Here is a 17,500-nt window from a genome sequence, read left to right on the forward strand (position 1 = left end):
TAGATTTCTGATGTTAATAACTGTGTTATGCCTCCTCACAGTCCGCTGACTCTCATGATCACAAACTAAAGCGTGTATTTGTGATTTAATCCTGATGTGTGTGAACGAGAAGCTGATGTTTGTGGTGTTGTTCAGCTCTGGAGCCGCGGATCCTCACGCGCTGGGAGATGCAGCATTACGCCAGAGAGGCCTATAAGGCGGGAATCCGTTACATCGGCGGCTGCTGCGGGTTCGAGCCGTACCACATCCGTGCCGTGACCGAGGAGCTGGCAACCGAGAGAGGATTCCTGCCCGAAGCCTCTCAGAAACACGGCCTGTGGGGCAGCGGCCTGGAGATGCACACCAAACCCTGGGTCCGAGCTAGGTGAGAGAGAGAGAGAGAGAGACATAGAGAGAGACACAGAGAGAGAGAGAGAGAGAGAGAGAGAGAGAGAGAGACATAGAGAGAGACACAGAGAGAGAGAGAGAGACATAGAGAGAGACACAGAGAGAGAGAGAGAGAGACACAGAGAGAGAGAGAGAGACATAGAGAGAGACACAGAGAGAGAGAGAGAGAGACACAGAGAGAGAGAGTCGTAGCACAAACACTGCAGCACCAGTCCAGGACACTTACAGCAGGGCTTCTGCACACTTCAGATACACTGGAAGTCTATATATAAGAGACTAATAGACTATAGTCTAATATAACTGCAATTAAAATATTTTTATAAAATAGAAAAATAAATGTATATATGTACTACAATATATATAACTATTATATAACTATAATTTAAGTGTTAATTAGTCAATTATTATTAATGTATTCAAATAATTTAAATAATCAAAACACAAATTCCAAATTTATTAATTTAATTATTTAGAAAATTATTATAAAAAGATTCAAATAATCAAACTTTAATCTAAAAAACTAATAAAAATGTATACTATAATCATAATTCCTTTTCTTCCTCTCATTAAATTCTAGAATATTGTTCTTGATATTTCTGGAATCACAAAATTAATCATGGTTAATTAATTTAATATATCATCATTCAAAAAAATGGCTGAAAACAAGCAGCTATGTCATAATTATAGCAGAAATATCATAAACACCTTCCTTCAAATATTCAAATATTGTCTCCTCACTCTGCAGTGTTGGTGTAATGCATTACTAAGTAATTAATTAGATTTCTCTTGAAAAAATAAAGTAAGGGATTACTCTTAATTTTTCTGTAATTTAATTACAGTTACTTCTGATGCAACTGCATTAAATACTGTGTAGACTATAGAATAATTCTGTTTAAAACAATAGTGGATTCAACAGCAAAATGTAACATCTAATATTAAAACGTATGTGTTTAATGTAACCTTCTCCCTTTAAACACTTTGGACAGTTCAAGAATACTTTATGCAATTTTATATTATTTATTTGAAAGAATTAAAAGAGCAATTTCATGTTGTTCAACTAGCCAAGTTAAACAATACAAGGACAGACATGAAACTAATGACTGTGGATTGATGTGTGGTTTAGGGCCCGTCGTGATTACTGGGAGCGGCTGAAGCCGGCGTCCGGTCGCCCGCTGTGTCCATCCATGTCCAGTCCTGACGGCTGGGGGGTCACCAGAGGTCACGCCGAGCTCATGCAGCAGAGGGAGGCCACGACCGCGGAGCAGCTGCGCCCGCTCTTCCAGAAATCTGATGCTAAACACTGAAGATCTGCTTCAAGAGACACGAGAGAGAGACACGAGAGAAACACATCTGTCTACCTCTTTCCTTCCTTATTGCTTGTTTACAAACGCTGATATCATGAATAGCGTAGTTTACTTCAGCAGGACCAGAAGATCTTTAGAAACCAAATCAAAGTTTAATCGCCCTTAAAGTGTAATTGTGCCTTTAGAGGCGAACGATGACATTCTGTATTCGACTGTCGCTGCTCTTTCTGAGCCGGAGCTTCATTCCAGATGTTCAGAACACTCCAGTCTGATTCCTGATGCTCAATAAAACTCATAAAACTCAGTCGCTCTCTTTGTCCTGGAGTTATTTCATACATGAATGGCATTTCAATCATTGAACACACGGTTATGAGAATCAGAGCTAGAAAGAGGTTTGCACACACACACACACACACACACACACACACTGATTCACACACACACACACACACACACACACTGATTCACACACACACACACACACACACACACACACACACACACTGATTCACACACACACACACACACACACACACACACACACACACACACACACACACACACACACACACACACACACACTGATTCACACACACACACACACACACACACACACTGATTCACACACACACACACACACACACACTGATTCACACACACACACACACACACACACAGATTCACACACACACACACACACACACACACACACACACACACACTGATTCACACACACACACACACACACACACACACACACACACACACTCGTGCGCTATATGCAAATAGAATTAACAGGGTATGCAGTAAGAAGAGGTGAGGTATTGTTACATAACTAATAAATGTTAATAAGATTAAACAATTAAAAATATGTTCTGCTAACGTTTCCATCAGGTTCACACATTGCTTTGTTTCTCTTTTGTAAGTCGCTGTGGATAAAAGCGTCTGCTAAATGCATAAATGTAAATGTTAGTAAAATGTTATTTCTGAATCTCTGAACATTAAAAAAATATAATAATGTTAAGAGATGACCAAGAAAAAACATGGCTAAATAAAAACTTTTTTGTTTTTGTTTATACAAAAATTGAGGGAACATTCCATTTCATAATTGTGCAAACACTATGGCAACGTTACTTTTTAATGTTCTCTGAACAATTTGAAATAAGTAGTGACATACATTTTTTATTTATTTATTTATTTTTTAAACATGAGATTCAAGTTATTAAACATGAACATTCAAATAACTTGTTTCAGGGAAAAACGTTCCATGCAGGATGTATAAGCTTTAGCGTACGCATTATTTAAAGACCAGAAAACTTTTGAATGTTCTATTAACATTACTGGGAAACGTTTGCTGATAACGTTGAGAGAACATTGCCAGAACATGAGCTAAAGTGCTCAGCGCGTTCCCTGTTAGCTGGGTTCGTGTCATGAATGTGAAAGTGTAGCTCATAACTCATGAATACAGCATTAATAACATAATATGAGCTCTGTTTAAAAATAGCGCCAAGGAAAATATGTAGGCAGCAGAGCTGGGCAGTAACTCATTACATATAATCTGGATTACATATTATATCCACAATAGGAATGAATTATTCATATTTCATATTTTAAATGTTCCTTTCTATAATATCCTACAGCTTGTAAATCTTCAGTTTTGTGGAGATTCACTCAGAGATCGGTCATTAGTCCGGTGCTACACCGCATTTGGCTGCTGATTTACAAAAATCATTTCAGGTTTAAGAAATGTTTCAATATTGCATCAACTACTGATGAACACATTCATTTTTATTTTAATTATCACTATTAAAATGCACAAATTCACCAACTTTTTGTCATCTGATCTTCTTTCAGCTCATATATTTTTATTTGAAGAATAAATATTTTAATAATGAGGTATCACATTTGCATGTTCATTGGCTCTCTGGTGTTAGTTATGGTCACATGACATGCAGGTAAACAAATTAAATATTTCAGTAAGTGTTTTATTTCGATTCATTTTAAAATGATTTGTTTCAATTTAACCATTTTTATGATTTAATTATTAGCTTTTCATTAAACTCATAAACCCCCTGCAGTTCCTTCACAAACCCAGTTTGGGAAAACTTGACATAATATAATGTTTAATGCACTTCATGTTGTTGATAACAACAAACTGGATATATTTTCTTACTCTTTGTATTTCTATATCAATATGGTACAAGATTATCTTATTTAAATCAATGTGAAAAACGAGATAGATCAAAAGTAATCTCAAAATAGTCTGATTTATATTACTTAAATTATGTAATGTAATGGATCATGTAATTTGGAATCATTCATTATTCATGAGTGTGAAGGGTCACGTGACGAGCCAGAGCGCTTTAGGCCACGCCCACACCGGTGTTTCGGGAAGCTGCCTCCTCGTCATTTCTGATTTATAACAAAAAACAGAACAATGTCTAACAGCTGCTGAGTGACGAGGTGTGCCGCAAACAAGCTAAAAAACCCAGAACTACGTTTTTATAAGTCGACCCAAAAGACGAGCGTGCATAATCAGAACTGTGCATACTTTACACTTAAATTAAACATTAAACGAACACCACATGACAATCTTAGTGATGTGTAGTGGATTAAATGTAGCCTAATGCAGGGAACTGCGCTCACGTGACGCCGAGGTTACTCGGAGGTTATCTTCTTTGTCCAAAAAACGGTCCATCTCAAATGGGGGGGGGAGGTCTAAACCGGGGCTATTCAAACCTCTCCCGGGGCTATAGCGCCCCCTAGCCCCGGTGTAGCGCCGTCACTGTCGAGCCTAATCTCTGGCTGAGCCGCGACCCTAGAGATACCTAGATGCCTCATTAGCAACTGTTTCTATGGGCCGCTATACATAAGCCGTCCGCCATAATGCGATGGTCAACTGGACATCATTCAGCAGAGCAACCAAAGAGTGTTCAAAGATGCCACAATCCTGCGAACACATAGTACATCTACATTTAGCAGAGGCTTTTATCCAAAGCGACTTAAAAATAATGACAAAATATACTGTGTGTGTGTGTGTGTGTGTGTGTGTGTGTGTGAGTGTGTGTGTGTGTACCTACTTAACCATATTTTGGGGACAAATTTGTACCCAAAAGTGAGCTAAACCTGACAAAATCTCCAAAAACCTCCCTTTTGGGGACGTCCTCATTTGTAAAACCAGTTTAAAAATAAAGTAAACAAAGGTTTTTTGAAATTGTAAAAATGCCTGTAGTCTCCTGTAAGGGGTAGGTTTAGGTGTAGGGTTGGTGTAGGGATATAGCACATACAGTAAGTACAGTATAAAAACCATTACGTCTATGGAATGTCCATCATTCGGATGATGTATAAATCTCAATTTTGAAAAATTGACCCTAATGACTGGTTTTGTGCTCCAGGGTCACACACACACACACACACGTTTGTTTTAGTGGTTTACGGGGACTCTCCATAGGCGTAATGGTTGTTATACTGTACTTACTGTATGTGCTATTGTCCCACACCAACCCTACACCTAAACCTACCCTTACAGGAGACTACAGGCATTTTTAGATTAAAAACACCATTCAGTATGTTTTTAAGCCTTTTGTTTTACGGGGACATAGGCAGCTTCCTCATAAACCACCTTCATGTTGTAATACCTCTGTCATACCCATGTATAATGTGTCCCCGTAAACCACAAACACCAGTACACACACACACACACACACACACACACACACACATATATGTTGTTTTATTAAGAAAGTTCGGGAGGAGCATGTTCAGATAATTAACCTAATTAACAAGAGGTATATATATATATACACACAGCAGATCTCCCTCTGTTCCTCGAGTTTTCCAGCATCCCTCCACATTATATGTAAGTGTGAACTCGTGAAACATATATACACACTGTACATGGACCTGACTGTATATAACTAAACGAAAACAAGTAGAAAGAATAGAAAAATAGGAGAATGCTAGTGTTAGAGGCCTTTTTTTAAGAAAACAAACAGTAAGAAAACGAATAGAGAGCGCAAGTGTTAGAGGCTCAAGTCAACAAACAGATCAAATAGAATTAGAATAGTGAGGTGAATGACGTCGAGGTGACCGTTCCAAGATGGCGGACGCGTCGACGTGCTCGCCGCGGTCATCTATACATATCTATGGCCACGACGACCGCCGTGCGTCTCCAATGTCGTCATCACGCAGCGAACGTGTCCCACGTGCAGATGTTTACGTCCTCCTCTGTGTGACGTCAGTGCCCAGTGAGTCGTCGTCGGATGAGAAACATCGGCGATGTTAAAGATGCGGTTCAGCGCGCAAAACGCCTCGCGGCGGACGCGACGCGCGCGGGTGTGAACGCGCAGCGATGCGCGCGCGCGTCGGGACACAGAAGCAGACGGGAAATCGGTGTTATTAACGGTTTTCGCTTGCGTCCGTTAGTCTGGCCTTTCTTTCTTCTGCTGAGCAGTCTCCGGATCCATGATGGAGGACGCGCTGGAGTGCGGATGGGTGTCGGTGCGCCCCAACGCCTTCGAGGAGAAAGACAAGCACAAGTTCGTCTTCATCGTCGCCTGGAACGAGATTGAGGGCAAGCTCGCCGTCACGTGCCACGACCGGACCGCGCAGCGGCGCGGCGGGAGCGCGGAGCCGGAGCTCGGTGACGCGCCGCCGGACTCCAGCTGGGCAGGCCTCTTCTCGTTCCAGGAGCTGCGCGCCGCTCACCTGCAGCTGTGCGCCGTCAACTCGGACCTGGAGCCGTGTCTGCCCGCCTTCCCCGAGGAGCAGACCGTGTGGTCGGTGCTGTTCGGCGCGCCGGAGCTGAACGCGCGCCACGCGGACGCGCTCTGCTTCCAGCTGCAGGTGTACCTGGGGCACGCGCTGGACACCTGCGGATGGAGGATCCTGTCCCAGGTGCTGTTCCCCGACTGCGACGACTCCGAGGAGTACTACGAGAGTCTGAGCGAGCTAAAAACCCAGAACTACGTTTTTATAAGTCGACCCAAAAGACGAGCGTGCATAATCAGAACTGTGCATACTTTACACTTAAATTAAACATTAAACGAACACCACATGACAATCTTAGTGATGTGTAGTGGATTAAATGTAGCCTAATGCAGGGAACTGCGCTCACGTGACGCCGAGGTTACTCGGAGGTTATCTTCTTTGTCCAAAAACGGTCCATCTCAAATGGGGGGGGGAGGTCTAAACCGGGGCTATTCAAACCTCTCCCGGGGCTATAGCGCCCCCTAGCCCCGGTGTAGCGCCGTCACTGTCGAGCCTAATCTCTGGCTGAGCCGCGACCCTAGAGATACCTAGATGCCTCATTAGCAACTGTTTCTATGGGCCGCTATACATAAGCCGTCCGCCATAATGCGATGGTCAACTGGACATCATTCAGCAGAGCAACCAAAGAGTGTTCAAAGATGCCACAATCCTGCGAACACATAGTACATCTACATTTAGCAGAGGCTTTTATCCAAAGCGACTTAAAAATAATGACAAAATATACTGTGTGTGTGTGTGTGTGTGTGTGTGTGTGTGTGTGTGTGTGTGTGTACCTACTTAACCATATTTTGGGGACAAATTTGTACCCAAAAGTGAGCTAAACCTGACAAAATCTCCAAAAACCTCCCTTTTGGGGACGTCCTCATTTGTAAAACCAGTTAATAAAGTAAACAAAGTAAACAAAGTAAACAAAGGTTTTTGAAATTGTAAAAATGCCTGTAGTCTCCTGTAAGGGGTAGGTTTAGGTGTAGGGTTGGTGTAGGGATATAGCACATACAGTAAGTACAGTATAAAACCATTACGTCTATGGAATGTCCATCATTCGGATGATGTATAAATCTCAATTTTGAAAAATTGACCCTAATGACTGGTTTTGTGCTCCAGGGTCACACACACACACACACACGTTTGTTTTAGTGGTTTACGGGGACTCTCCATAGGCGTAATGGTTGTTATACTGTACTTACTGTATGTGCTATATCCCTACACCAACCCTACACCTAAACCTACCCCTTACAGGAGACTACAGGCATTTTTAGATTAAAAACACCATTCAGTATGTTTTTTAAGCCTTTTGTTTTACGGGGACATAGGCAGCTTCCTCATAAACCACCTTCATGTTGTAATACCTCTGTCATACCCATGTATAATGTGTCCCCGTAAACCACAAACACCAGTACACACACACACACACACACACACATATATGTTGTTTTATTAAGAAAGTTCGGGAGGAGCATGTTCAGATAATTAACCTAATTAACAAGAGGTATATATATATATATATATATATACACACAGCAGATCTCCCTCTGTTCCTCGAGTTTTCCAGCATCCCTCCACATTATATGTAAGTGTGAACTCGTGAAACATATATACACACTGTACATGGACCTGACTGTATATAACTAAACGAAAACAAGTAGAAAGAATAGAAAAATAGGAGAGTGCTAGTGTTAGAGGCCTTTTTTTAAGAAAACAAACAGTAAGAAAACGAATAGAGAGCGCAAGTGTTAGAGGCTCAAGTCAACAAACAGATCAAATAGAATTAGAATAGTGAGGTGAATGACGTCGAGGTGACCGTTCCAAGATGGCGGACGCGTCGACGTGCTCGCCGCGGTCATCTATACATATCTATGGCCACGACGACCGCCGTGCGTCTCCAATGTCGTCATCACGCAGCGAACGTGTCCCACGTGCAGATGTTTACGTCCTCCTCTGTGTGACGTCAGTGCCCAGTGAGTCGTCGTCGGATGAGAAACATCGGCGATGTTAAAGATGCGGTTCAGCGCGCAAAACGCCTCGCGGCGGACGCGACGCGCGCGGGTGTGAACGCGCAGCGATGCGCGCGCGCGTCGGGACACAGAAGCAGACGGGAAATCGGTGTTATTAACGGTTTTCGCTTGCGTCCGTTAGTCTGGCCTTTCTTTCTTCTGCTGAGCAGTCTCCGGATCCATGATGGAGGACGCGCTGGAGTGCGGATGGGTGTCGGTGCGCCCCAACGCCTTCGAGGAGAAAGACAAGCACAAGTTCGTCTTCATCGTCGCCTGGAACGAGATTGAGGGCAAGCTCGCCGTCACGTGCCACGACCGGACCGCGCAGCGGCGCGGCGGGAGCGCGGAGCCGGAGCTCGGTGACGCGCCGCCGGACTCCAGCTGGGCAGGCCTCTTCTCGTTCCAGGAGCTGCGCGCCGCTCACCTGCAGCTGTGCGCCGTCAACTCGGACCTGGAGCCGTGTCTGCCCGCCTTCCCCGAGGAGCAGACCGTGTGGTCGGTGCTGTTCGGCGCGCCGGAGCTGAACGCGCGCCACGCGGACGCGCTCTGCTTCCAGCTGCAGGTGTACCTGGGGCACGCGCTGGACACCTGCGGATGGAGGATCCTGTCCCAGGTGCTGTTCCCCGACTGCGACGACTCCGAGGAGTACTACGAGAGTCTGAGCGAGCTCCGGCAGAAGGGCTACGAGGACGCGCTCCAGAGAGCCAAGACACACCTGCAGCAGGTGAGACTAATTAACGGCCAACATCATCCCGAGATCCACAGCTCTGTGTGTGTGACCCCGGCCCACAAAACCAGTCATGAGGGTCAGTTTTTTGAAATTGAGATTTATAGGTCATCTGAAAGCTGAATAAATAATCTTTCCATTGATGTATGGTTTGTTAGGATCGGACAATATTTGAAAATCTGGAATCTGAGGGAGCAAAAAAATCTAAATATTGAGAAAATCACCTTTAAAGTTGTCCAAATGAAGTTCTGAGCAATGCATATTAATAATCTAATTTGATATATTTACGGTAGGAAATGTACAAAATATCTTCATGGAACATGATCTTAATATCCTAATGATTTTTGGCATAATAGAAAAATTGGTAATTTTGACCCATACAATGTATTGTTGGCTATTGCTACAAATATAGCTGCTTATGACTGCTTTTGTGCTGCAGGGTCACATAGCAAACCTCAACTGTGTGATTGTTCATATCATCGCAAAATCTATTATGGCACCGCTCGATATATAAAGCTATATAGTGATGTTTATATACAGTACAGGTGTGTAAGGTGATTCCTAGTTAGTAAAAATGTTCCAAGGACGTTTTGCTAATGTTCCTGAAAAGCTATGAAAATGTTATTTCTAAATATTCTCAGAACGTTTAAAACATCTAGTTTAAATGTTAAAAAGGTAATCAAGAAACATTTTTAAAAAGTTTTTTATTGGTTATGTGAACGTTAAAGGAACGTTCCATTTGATCATTTTGCAAACATTAAGGGAGCATTACTTTTGAATGTTCTCTGAACCATCGGAAACTAGTAGATATTACCATTTTAAATAATTAGACAAACAAGTAAGTTTCAGAAAAACATTCCATGAGCGGTGTATAAATGTTTTATTGCTAACGTTCTGAGAACATTATCTATCAATGTTTGTTTGTAAGTTCGACAGAACCGTCAGCTAAAGTTCTGTTAGCTGGATATAAACTATACAGCAAATATCAACTGCTGGATCGTTTATATCATCTCTAAATGTAACTATATTATCGTCCAGCTCCAATCTGATAAATGCGGCTATAAGGCATAAAGATTTTAAGATATTATAAACATGAACATCATGATTTTCTGTAAAGCTGCTATACAAATAAATAAATATATCCACTAACTGCAAACACACACACACACACACACACACACAATACTGACTGTCTTCATTCACAACACTAGAGCTGCTGTTTGGGTTCAAACACAAACTTCTTTTCAGATGTTTTTGTTGAAGTGTGTTTGTGTCCGTTTACAGTAAATGACAGTATGACACCTGCTGTGATGCATCTGTGACATGTATATGTTTAAACACGAAAGTATGAAACCAACAATAACAACTGCTGCATCACCCCACTGACTGAACACACTCACTCACACACACCCTCTCTCTCACACACACACACACACACAAGACCTTACAGAAACACTCCTATGTGTCATCTGAGAGTCTTCAGAGACTGAAGGCATTTGTTCTTATTGATTGATACATGAGTCGACAACACAGTCAGATATTAATAACCCAGATCACTCATTGATTACAGTGATGTGGGCGGAGCTTCAACACTTACAGTAGAACTAACCCTAGTAAAGTAAAGCAGCACTAGATGTGATCATCAGCACACGGGTCACTGAACCCCTAAACCACCATCTGTCAGAGCGAAACCTGACCCAGAGACAGAACAATGAGTGTGAGCGGATTACACACACACACTCACACACACACACACACACACACACACACACACATTCTTATACACACTCTCTCACACACACACACACACACATTCTTATACACACACACACACACACACACATTCTTATACACACTCTCTCACACACACACACACACACACACACACTCTTATACACACTCTCTCACACACACACACTCACGCGCACACACATACAAACACACACGCATAAACAAACACAGACACACACATGCATACACATACACAGACACACACATGCATACACATACACAGACACACACACACACACACACACACACAAACTCACTAATTAACACACACAAGCACGCACACACACATATACACATTAGGGGTGGGCGCTATACCGGTATTAACGTGACTACCGGTATTATGTTGTGCCTTGATATGGATTTTGCTATACCGTGGATTAGGGGTGGGCGATATGACCAAAATCTTATATCATGATATGACTAATTTTATATCACGATAATGATATATATCACGATATAGTAATCTTTTTTTTTCTTTTAAAAAGGTTTTTATGATATTAAAATCTTTGATGCCATAGAATTTTCATAATCCTTGTCACCAATGTCAATATCAAACTAATACAAGCCAAAAATAGACAAAAAAACTCAAGATCACTGAAGATAAATAAACAGTCAGTGATGAAATAAGAAACTAATTGCAAGCAATATTACAAAAAACTACAATAAATAAGAAACACTACATACATTGTGTAAATTAATTAATCACTGTTAATTATATCTATCTATCCATCTATGATGGATATAATTAACGTGTATTATGTGTAGATTCTATACATATATATATATATATATATATATATATAAATAAATCTTTTTTTTAAACTTTTTTTTAATTATTATTAAAGTTACAAAAGTGATTTAGTCAAGAGCAGTGAGAGATTTTCTAGCAATGTGCTCTGATTAATATGAATGGCAGACAGAACGAATATTGGACAGCTTCCCCTTTAAGACCGAAGTCCGGATCCAATATAATGTTACATATGCGTTTCCTCCTTCAGCTGTTTCCTCTCTCTTTAGACCTAAATCACTGTCTTTATGAGGATACTTGCGAAGATGGGGATTCTGACGCACAAGTGTGTTTACAGTATGTGGTTGGATTATGAATTTGTAAAATGTTAAATCTAGGTTCCAATGTAACAGTATATAAACTGAAGAAGTTATATACATTGTATTTAGCGTTTATGGTGAAGATGATGACATCAGATGAACGATTCTGTTAAACAAAGTTTGTAGAGGTTCCTGTTCTCTTATTGTAAGTCAAATGAGCCACTCTTGGAGACTCTCAGCTTTTGTTTGTAATGGCTCTAAGGGCCCCTGCCTCAGTCTTTGGGCAGTTATGCTGATTGGATTAGGAGTGGTTAAATGGGGCAGGTTGTTATACCTGAATACTTCATTTGCATGCTTTGTTTAAGGTCGTCACCCAGTTGCTTTGTCTCCTAAGCACTGCCCCCTAAATGTATATAAACTACAATGTATCACTGCTTTAGTTAGACTTGGATGAATACAGCGACGCACAGCGAGATCTCAATAAAGAGTAACTTCTGTATGAAAGATATCCCAACATCTCCTGGTCCCTGCTTCGACGAGGAAAAAGTTTCCTACAATGTAATCGTTTCAAAGCCAATAAAGCGGCAAAAAATAAAAATAAAAATGCGCGGTCCTCTCACAGAAACCGAGACGGCGAACGCATATATCTCTGTTGTTTGTGTTTCAACGGCTTAAAATCGGTTGTTTTAAAACTGCAGTGCTTAAAAACACGTGTCCATGCTACAGATGCAGTCCCTCGTTTAGGAACGAGCTCCTCGTTTTGTTCTGGTTCTGTCTCCGCTTCACGCCCCGTGGTGCTGTGTAAAGATCTCAGTCATCCAAATTATTAAAAAGTATTACCGTAAACAATGTATTTTGCGACACCACGAAATAAACGATAGAACATAATATGAAACGATAGACTTTTTATTTCGTCCATCTGATGTATATCGTCCTATCGCACAGCCGTACCGTGGATACCGCTACATATTCATGGATTCATTGGATGGACAGACAAAGATTGCCTGTAGAAAGAAAGCCTGTAAGGTCTACTAAAATGTGATTCCAATTTTCTTTTTTTTTTTCCTCATATCACAATATATTATCGATATCGTCTGGACATTGGAAAATATTGTGATATGAATTTTAGCTCATATCGCTCACCCCTAATACACACACACACACACACACACACACATATATACACAAACACACACGTACGTATTACACACAGATATTTACACACACACACTCACTCACACACTCCGTTATAAACGAGTGAATATCGTCAGACACAAACATCCCAGCGAGTGTCGTTTACTGTCAAGAAGCAGAAACACACTCACAGTCAGTTCAGATGATAAACACAGCTAGTGTTGTGTGACCGTGTGTGTGAACATGAGTGAATGTGGTTTGTGCGGTGTGTTGAAGTGTCTGTTTAGAGTGATTCGTCCTGCATGATTAACCAAAATAAACCCCAAATCGAGAAACGGCTTTATGTGGTGATTATCAGATCACAAATCCTGTGATTTAGTTCAGCATCTGCGCTGTTTCAGAGTGAAGCGTGGCACTGTGTTCATTTACACACCAGCAGCTCGTGATGTTTCAGCTCTCCGAGTCGCTTTAATGTGCGTCTGGGAACAAAACATGAGCTAAACATCTTCATAAACGTGTAATAAGAAGCGCTGATCCACAGAAGAGAAGCTTTAAGGAGCGCACGCTTCTGCGGTTTTCTGTCAGAATAAAAGTTTGATGGTTTAACATTTTAAATTAAGACAGCCATTAATATTATATTGTAATTTTACATTTATAGTGTAAAATAAAAATAATTTTTCTCAAAATTCTGGCCAAAATTGTGCAAACCTACAAACAGGCACATTTTAAGCACGATTTTGCCCTGATTTGTTTTCGTGAGCGGATCAGAGAAGTTTGTGTTTGTCCAGTGATGATTAGCTTGTGTTAGCACAGAGGGGTATATTACACTATTATATTCTATATTATATTAATGTTTTATTTTCTCCCAAATTCATTTTTTACCTAAATTTCAATTGACTTTTTTTCTGGAATCTATTCAAAAGATAAAAATTTTATTTTTATTTAAATGTTGATTTAATAATTAAATAGCAAGCCTAATTATTTGAAATTGTGAAACAATTAATTAAAAGTTTAACAAAAATTACATTTTCAGGATCCTATGAAAAATCCATTTTTGTTTTTCCCAAATTTAAGTCAAACCGAATGTTTGTTTCTACGTCTCAAAGCGCTGTTTATCTCCGTGTTAAACTGCATGTGTCCAAAGTCAACCACTCAGCAGGAAGTCTGACTGTAAACAAGACTCAAACAGCGACACACACACACACACACACACACACACACAAACCTGTATGACTTTCTCTATTCAGTGGAACACAAAAGGAGATATTGTGATAAATGTCTCAGTGTTTTCTGTCCATATAATGGAAGTCAATGGGCTCCAGTGTTGTTGGTTCTCAAAGTTCAAGTGTGTGTGAGTGTCTGCGGTCACGGTCAGGCTACGTGTGCTGTAGACGCTGATGTGTGTGTGTGTGTGTCTGCTGTGTGTGACAGTATGAGCTCTCATTGGCCGGTGAGTCGGTCTGCTTCAGCTCAGCAGGGCAGATGAGTGTTCAGACAGCTGTTATCTAGTGTGTGTTTATGATGGGTTCTGCAGTCAGTGGGTCAAAGGTCAGCAGTGCCTGGTGTGATTTCCTGATGGGTGGTGCAGGTGAAACACTGCTGCATGTGTTTGTTTATTGAGCCTTTGTGTGTGTGGGATGTTGCTCATTCACACTTCATCATACATATGTGTCAATGTGTCATAAATACTGGAGACACAAGCCATTAAACACTCTCTCTCACACACACACACACACACAGCCCGATGAAGATGTAGAAGCGATTCCCATGGAAGAGTCACATGACACTGCTGTCAGCCAATCAGGACGTTTTACACAGTGACTCGCGTATCCTGTGCCAAAAACAGGAGAGAGGAAACAGGATGTGATGTCACAGCTTGAGGGGTTTTCCAGCATGGATGGAGTGAGAGAAAACCAACACTAGAAGCGTCCTGTGACTGTATTCCTGCACACACAGCCCTTCATCATCATCATCAGTTAAAATCCTCTCTGTCCAAACTTACACTTGCCAATAGACAAATATTTTTTTAATAAGAAATTAATACTTTAATTCATCAAGGACGCTTTAAATTGATCAAAAGTGCCAGTAAAGACATTTATAACGTTACAAAAGATTTCTATTTCAAATAAATGCTGTTCTTTTGAACTTTCTATTCATCTGTGAATCCTGAAAAATAAAATGCATCACAGTTTCCACAAAAATATTGTGCAGCACAACTGTTTATAAACATTGATAATAATCAGAAATGTTTGTTGAGCAGCAAATCAGCATATTAGAATGATTTCTGAAGATCATGTGACGCTGAAGACTGGAGTAATGATGCTGAAAATACAGCTGCGCATCACAGAAATAAATTACAGTTTAGCACATATTCACATAGAAAACAGCTGTTTTACATTAGAATAATATTTCACAATTTTTACTGTATTTTTAATCAAATAAATGCAGCCTTGGTGAGCAGAAGAGATTCTTTCAAAATAAAAATCAGCATCTCAGCAAAAATCTCAGCAACCTCAAACTTTTGAACAGTGTAACTTCATTAGAAGCTTTAACTCAAACTCATTCAGCGCGCTGGAACTGAGCGTGTGACGCGAGTCATGTGACCAGATGCAAATAATATTTACAGCAACAATAGACGTGAAAGCATCAGCAGGTGTGCATTCAAATCAGAGATGGTCCGTTACAGCAGGTGTGTTTGTACCTGAACAACAGCAGCTCGTCTCCACGGCGACGGTCGTCAAGGTGAACAGAGGCTCAGTGTTGCTGATGAATGGAGCAGTGTTTGAGTTACACTCAGACTCACAGACAGTCCATTCATCAGCGAACACAGCTCAACATTCACCGAGCACAAACACAGTCCTTTACTGACCGCACAAACTCCAGTGTGTGTGTGTGTGTGTGTGTGTGTGTGTGTGTGTGATGAAGATCTGAGCGCACTGCACTGATCTGATGTGACTCGAACTGTTTTCTCTCGAGAACAGGATCCGTCTTATTTCACTCCCTAATAATTCATCTATAACCTAATGTTATTATGTAAGCATATGTGCTTTTTAAAATTTTGTAGTAGTTTTTGCATTTTTCTTGTTTTTTTAAGTTATGACTTTTTTTTTAGTAATGATTTAAGTTTACTTTCATCTTATTTCAGTTTTAGCTTTAGTTCCGTTTTAGTTTTTTAGTGCTGTCAAACGATTAATCGCGACTAATTGCATCCAAAATAAATTTTTGTTTACATAATATATGTGTGTACTGTGTGTATATATAAATACACACACACACACACACATTATGTAAATAAAAACGTTTATTTTGGATGCGATTAATTGTTTAACAGCACTAGTTTTTATTTATTTCTAGTGAGTCATTTTAGCTTTTTTTAGCTAAAGCTTTAACTTGAACTGTTTCAGTTGCCAAGGCAAAATGTCAAATTTTCATTTAGTTTGTTTTTCATTTAATATTCATATTTTATTTAAGCTTTATATCAGTTAACAGAAATGTTTATGATAGTTTTATTTATTTATTAACGATAATAACCCTGGTTCTCGCTCAATCACAATGGCTGTGCATTGTGTTGTGTATTGTGAGTATTTAATTTTTTTCTGATTAAAAATTGTGATTGCAATTTAAAATGTGCTTGTCTGTAGGCCTAAACAATTTGGCCAAACTCAGTTATAAAAATTATAATAAAAATAATAAAATTAGTATTTAAGAAAAATAACATTATCAATTTTTGTTGTACTATTGTTTATAGCTGCCTTAGTTTCTACATTTTCAAGCACTAAAGGTGCAGTAAGTGATTTCTGAGAGGCGCTGTTGAAGGTGGATCAGACCAAGCACAAAACACTTCTATCCAATCAGCAGTAAGGGGCGTGTCCACTCAGGATGGGGGAGGTGCCTGTGTTGCATAGCATGTGTGTGAATTTGAGGGCGGAGCTATTAAGACGGGGGGATTCTTTGAGGTGGGGCGTGTTTGTTTTAGTGATTTCAAATACCAACCGCGTTTCTCTGAAATCAGTTACTGCACCTGAACCCTTAAAGCTTCTTTTCAGTTGATCAGAGTTTGTGGAGATTGTGTGACTCAAACTCACAGCTGATGCAGATGGAGCTCGTGTGGATCGTTTACTGTGAACTGAGACTCTGAAAACACACTCATGAGCTGCTGGCGTGTAAATGAACATCCGAGATGTACAGACATCGGTCAGTGTGTGACACGTGTGTTGTTATTGTCATGTGACGTGTGTGTGTGCAGCTGCTGGAGAAGCAGCGCGGCGTGGAGCGGATGGTGGAGCTGCTGCAGTTGTATGCGGAGCAGGACGAGGCGTATGGAGATCTGGTGGAGGCCACGACCG

The 17,500-nt window shown here is 40.7% G+C and overlaps 3 protein-coding genes across 3 annotated transcripts in view; all 3 read left to right on the plus strand.

Moving 5' to 3' along the window:
* The window catches only part of bhmt (betaine-homocysteine methyltransferase), a 7,629-nt gene extending 5,634 nt beyond the window's left edge, over nt 1-1,995 (plus strand). The window contains exons 7-8 of the mRNA XM_058757529.1: nt 136-364; nt 1,511-1,995. Of these exons, the coding sequence (XP_058613512.1) occupies nt 136-364; nt 1,511-1,691 (410 nt within the window). The 3' untranslated portion in view covers nt 1,692-1,995. The remainder of the gene's footprint in view (nt 1-135; nt 365-1,510) is intronic.
* A 3,492-nt stretch (nt 1,996-5,487) lies between these two features.
* On the plus strand, nt 5,488-6,728 carry LOC131528412 (junction-mediating and -regulatory protein-like). Its single transcript, XM_058757491.1, has one exon. It carries the CDS (start codon nt 6,156-6,158, stop codon nt 6,726-6,728), a length of 573 nt encoding a protein of 190 aa, XP_058613474.1. The 5' UTR covers nt 5,488-6,155.
* A 1,408-nt stretch (nt 6,729-8,136) lies between these two features.
* Nucleotides 8,137-17,500, plus strand: part of LOC131528425 (junction-mediating and -regulatory protein-like) — a 29,988-nt gene continuing 20,624 nt past the window's right edge. The window contains exons 1-2 of the mRNA XM_058757527.1: nt 8,137-9,179; nt 17,401-17,500. The exon at nt 17,401-17,500 is cut by the window's right edge and continues 74 nt beyond it. Coding sequence (XP_058613510.1) covers nt 8,637-9,179; nt 17,401-17,500 — 643 coding nt within the window. The 5' untranslated portion in view covers nt 8,137-8,636. The remainder of the gene's footprint in view (nt 9,180-17,400) is intronic.

Source organism: Onychostoma macrolepis, chromosome 21 (assembly GCF_012432095.1).
Source record: "Onychostoma macrolepis isolate SWU-2019 chromosome 21, ASM1243209v1, whole genome shotgun sequence".
Classification (NCBI taxonomy): domain Eukaryota; kingdom Metazoa; phylum Chordata; class Actinopteri; order Cypriniformes; family Cyprinidae; genus Onychostoma; species Onychostoma macrolepis.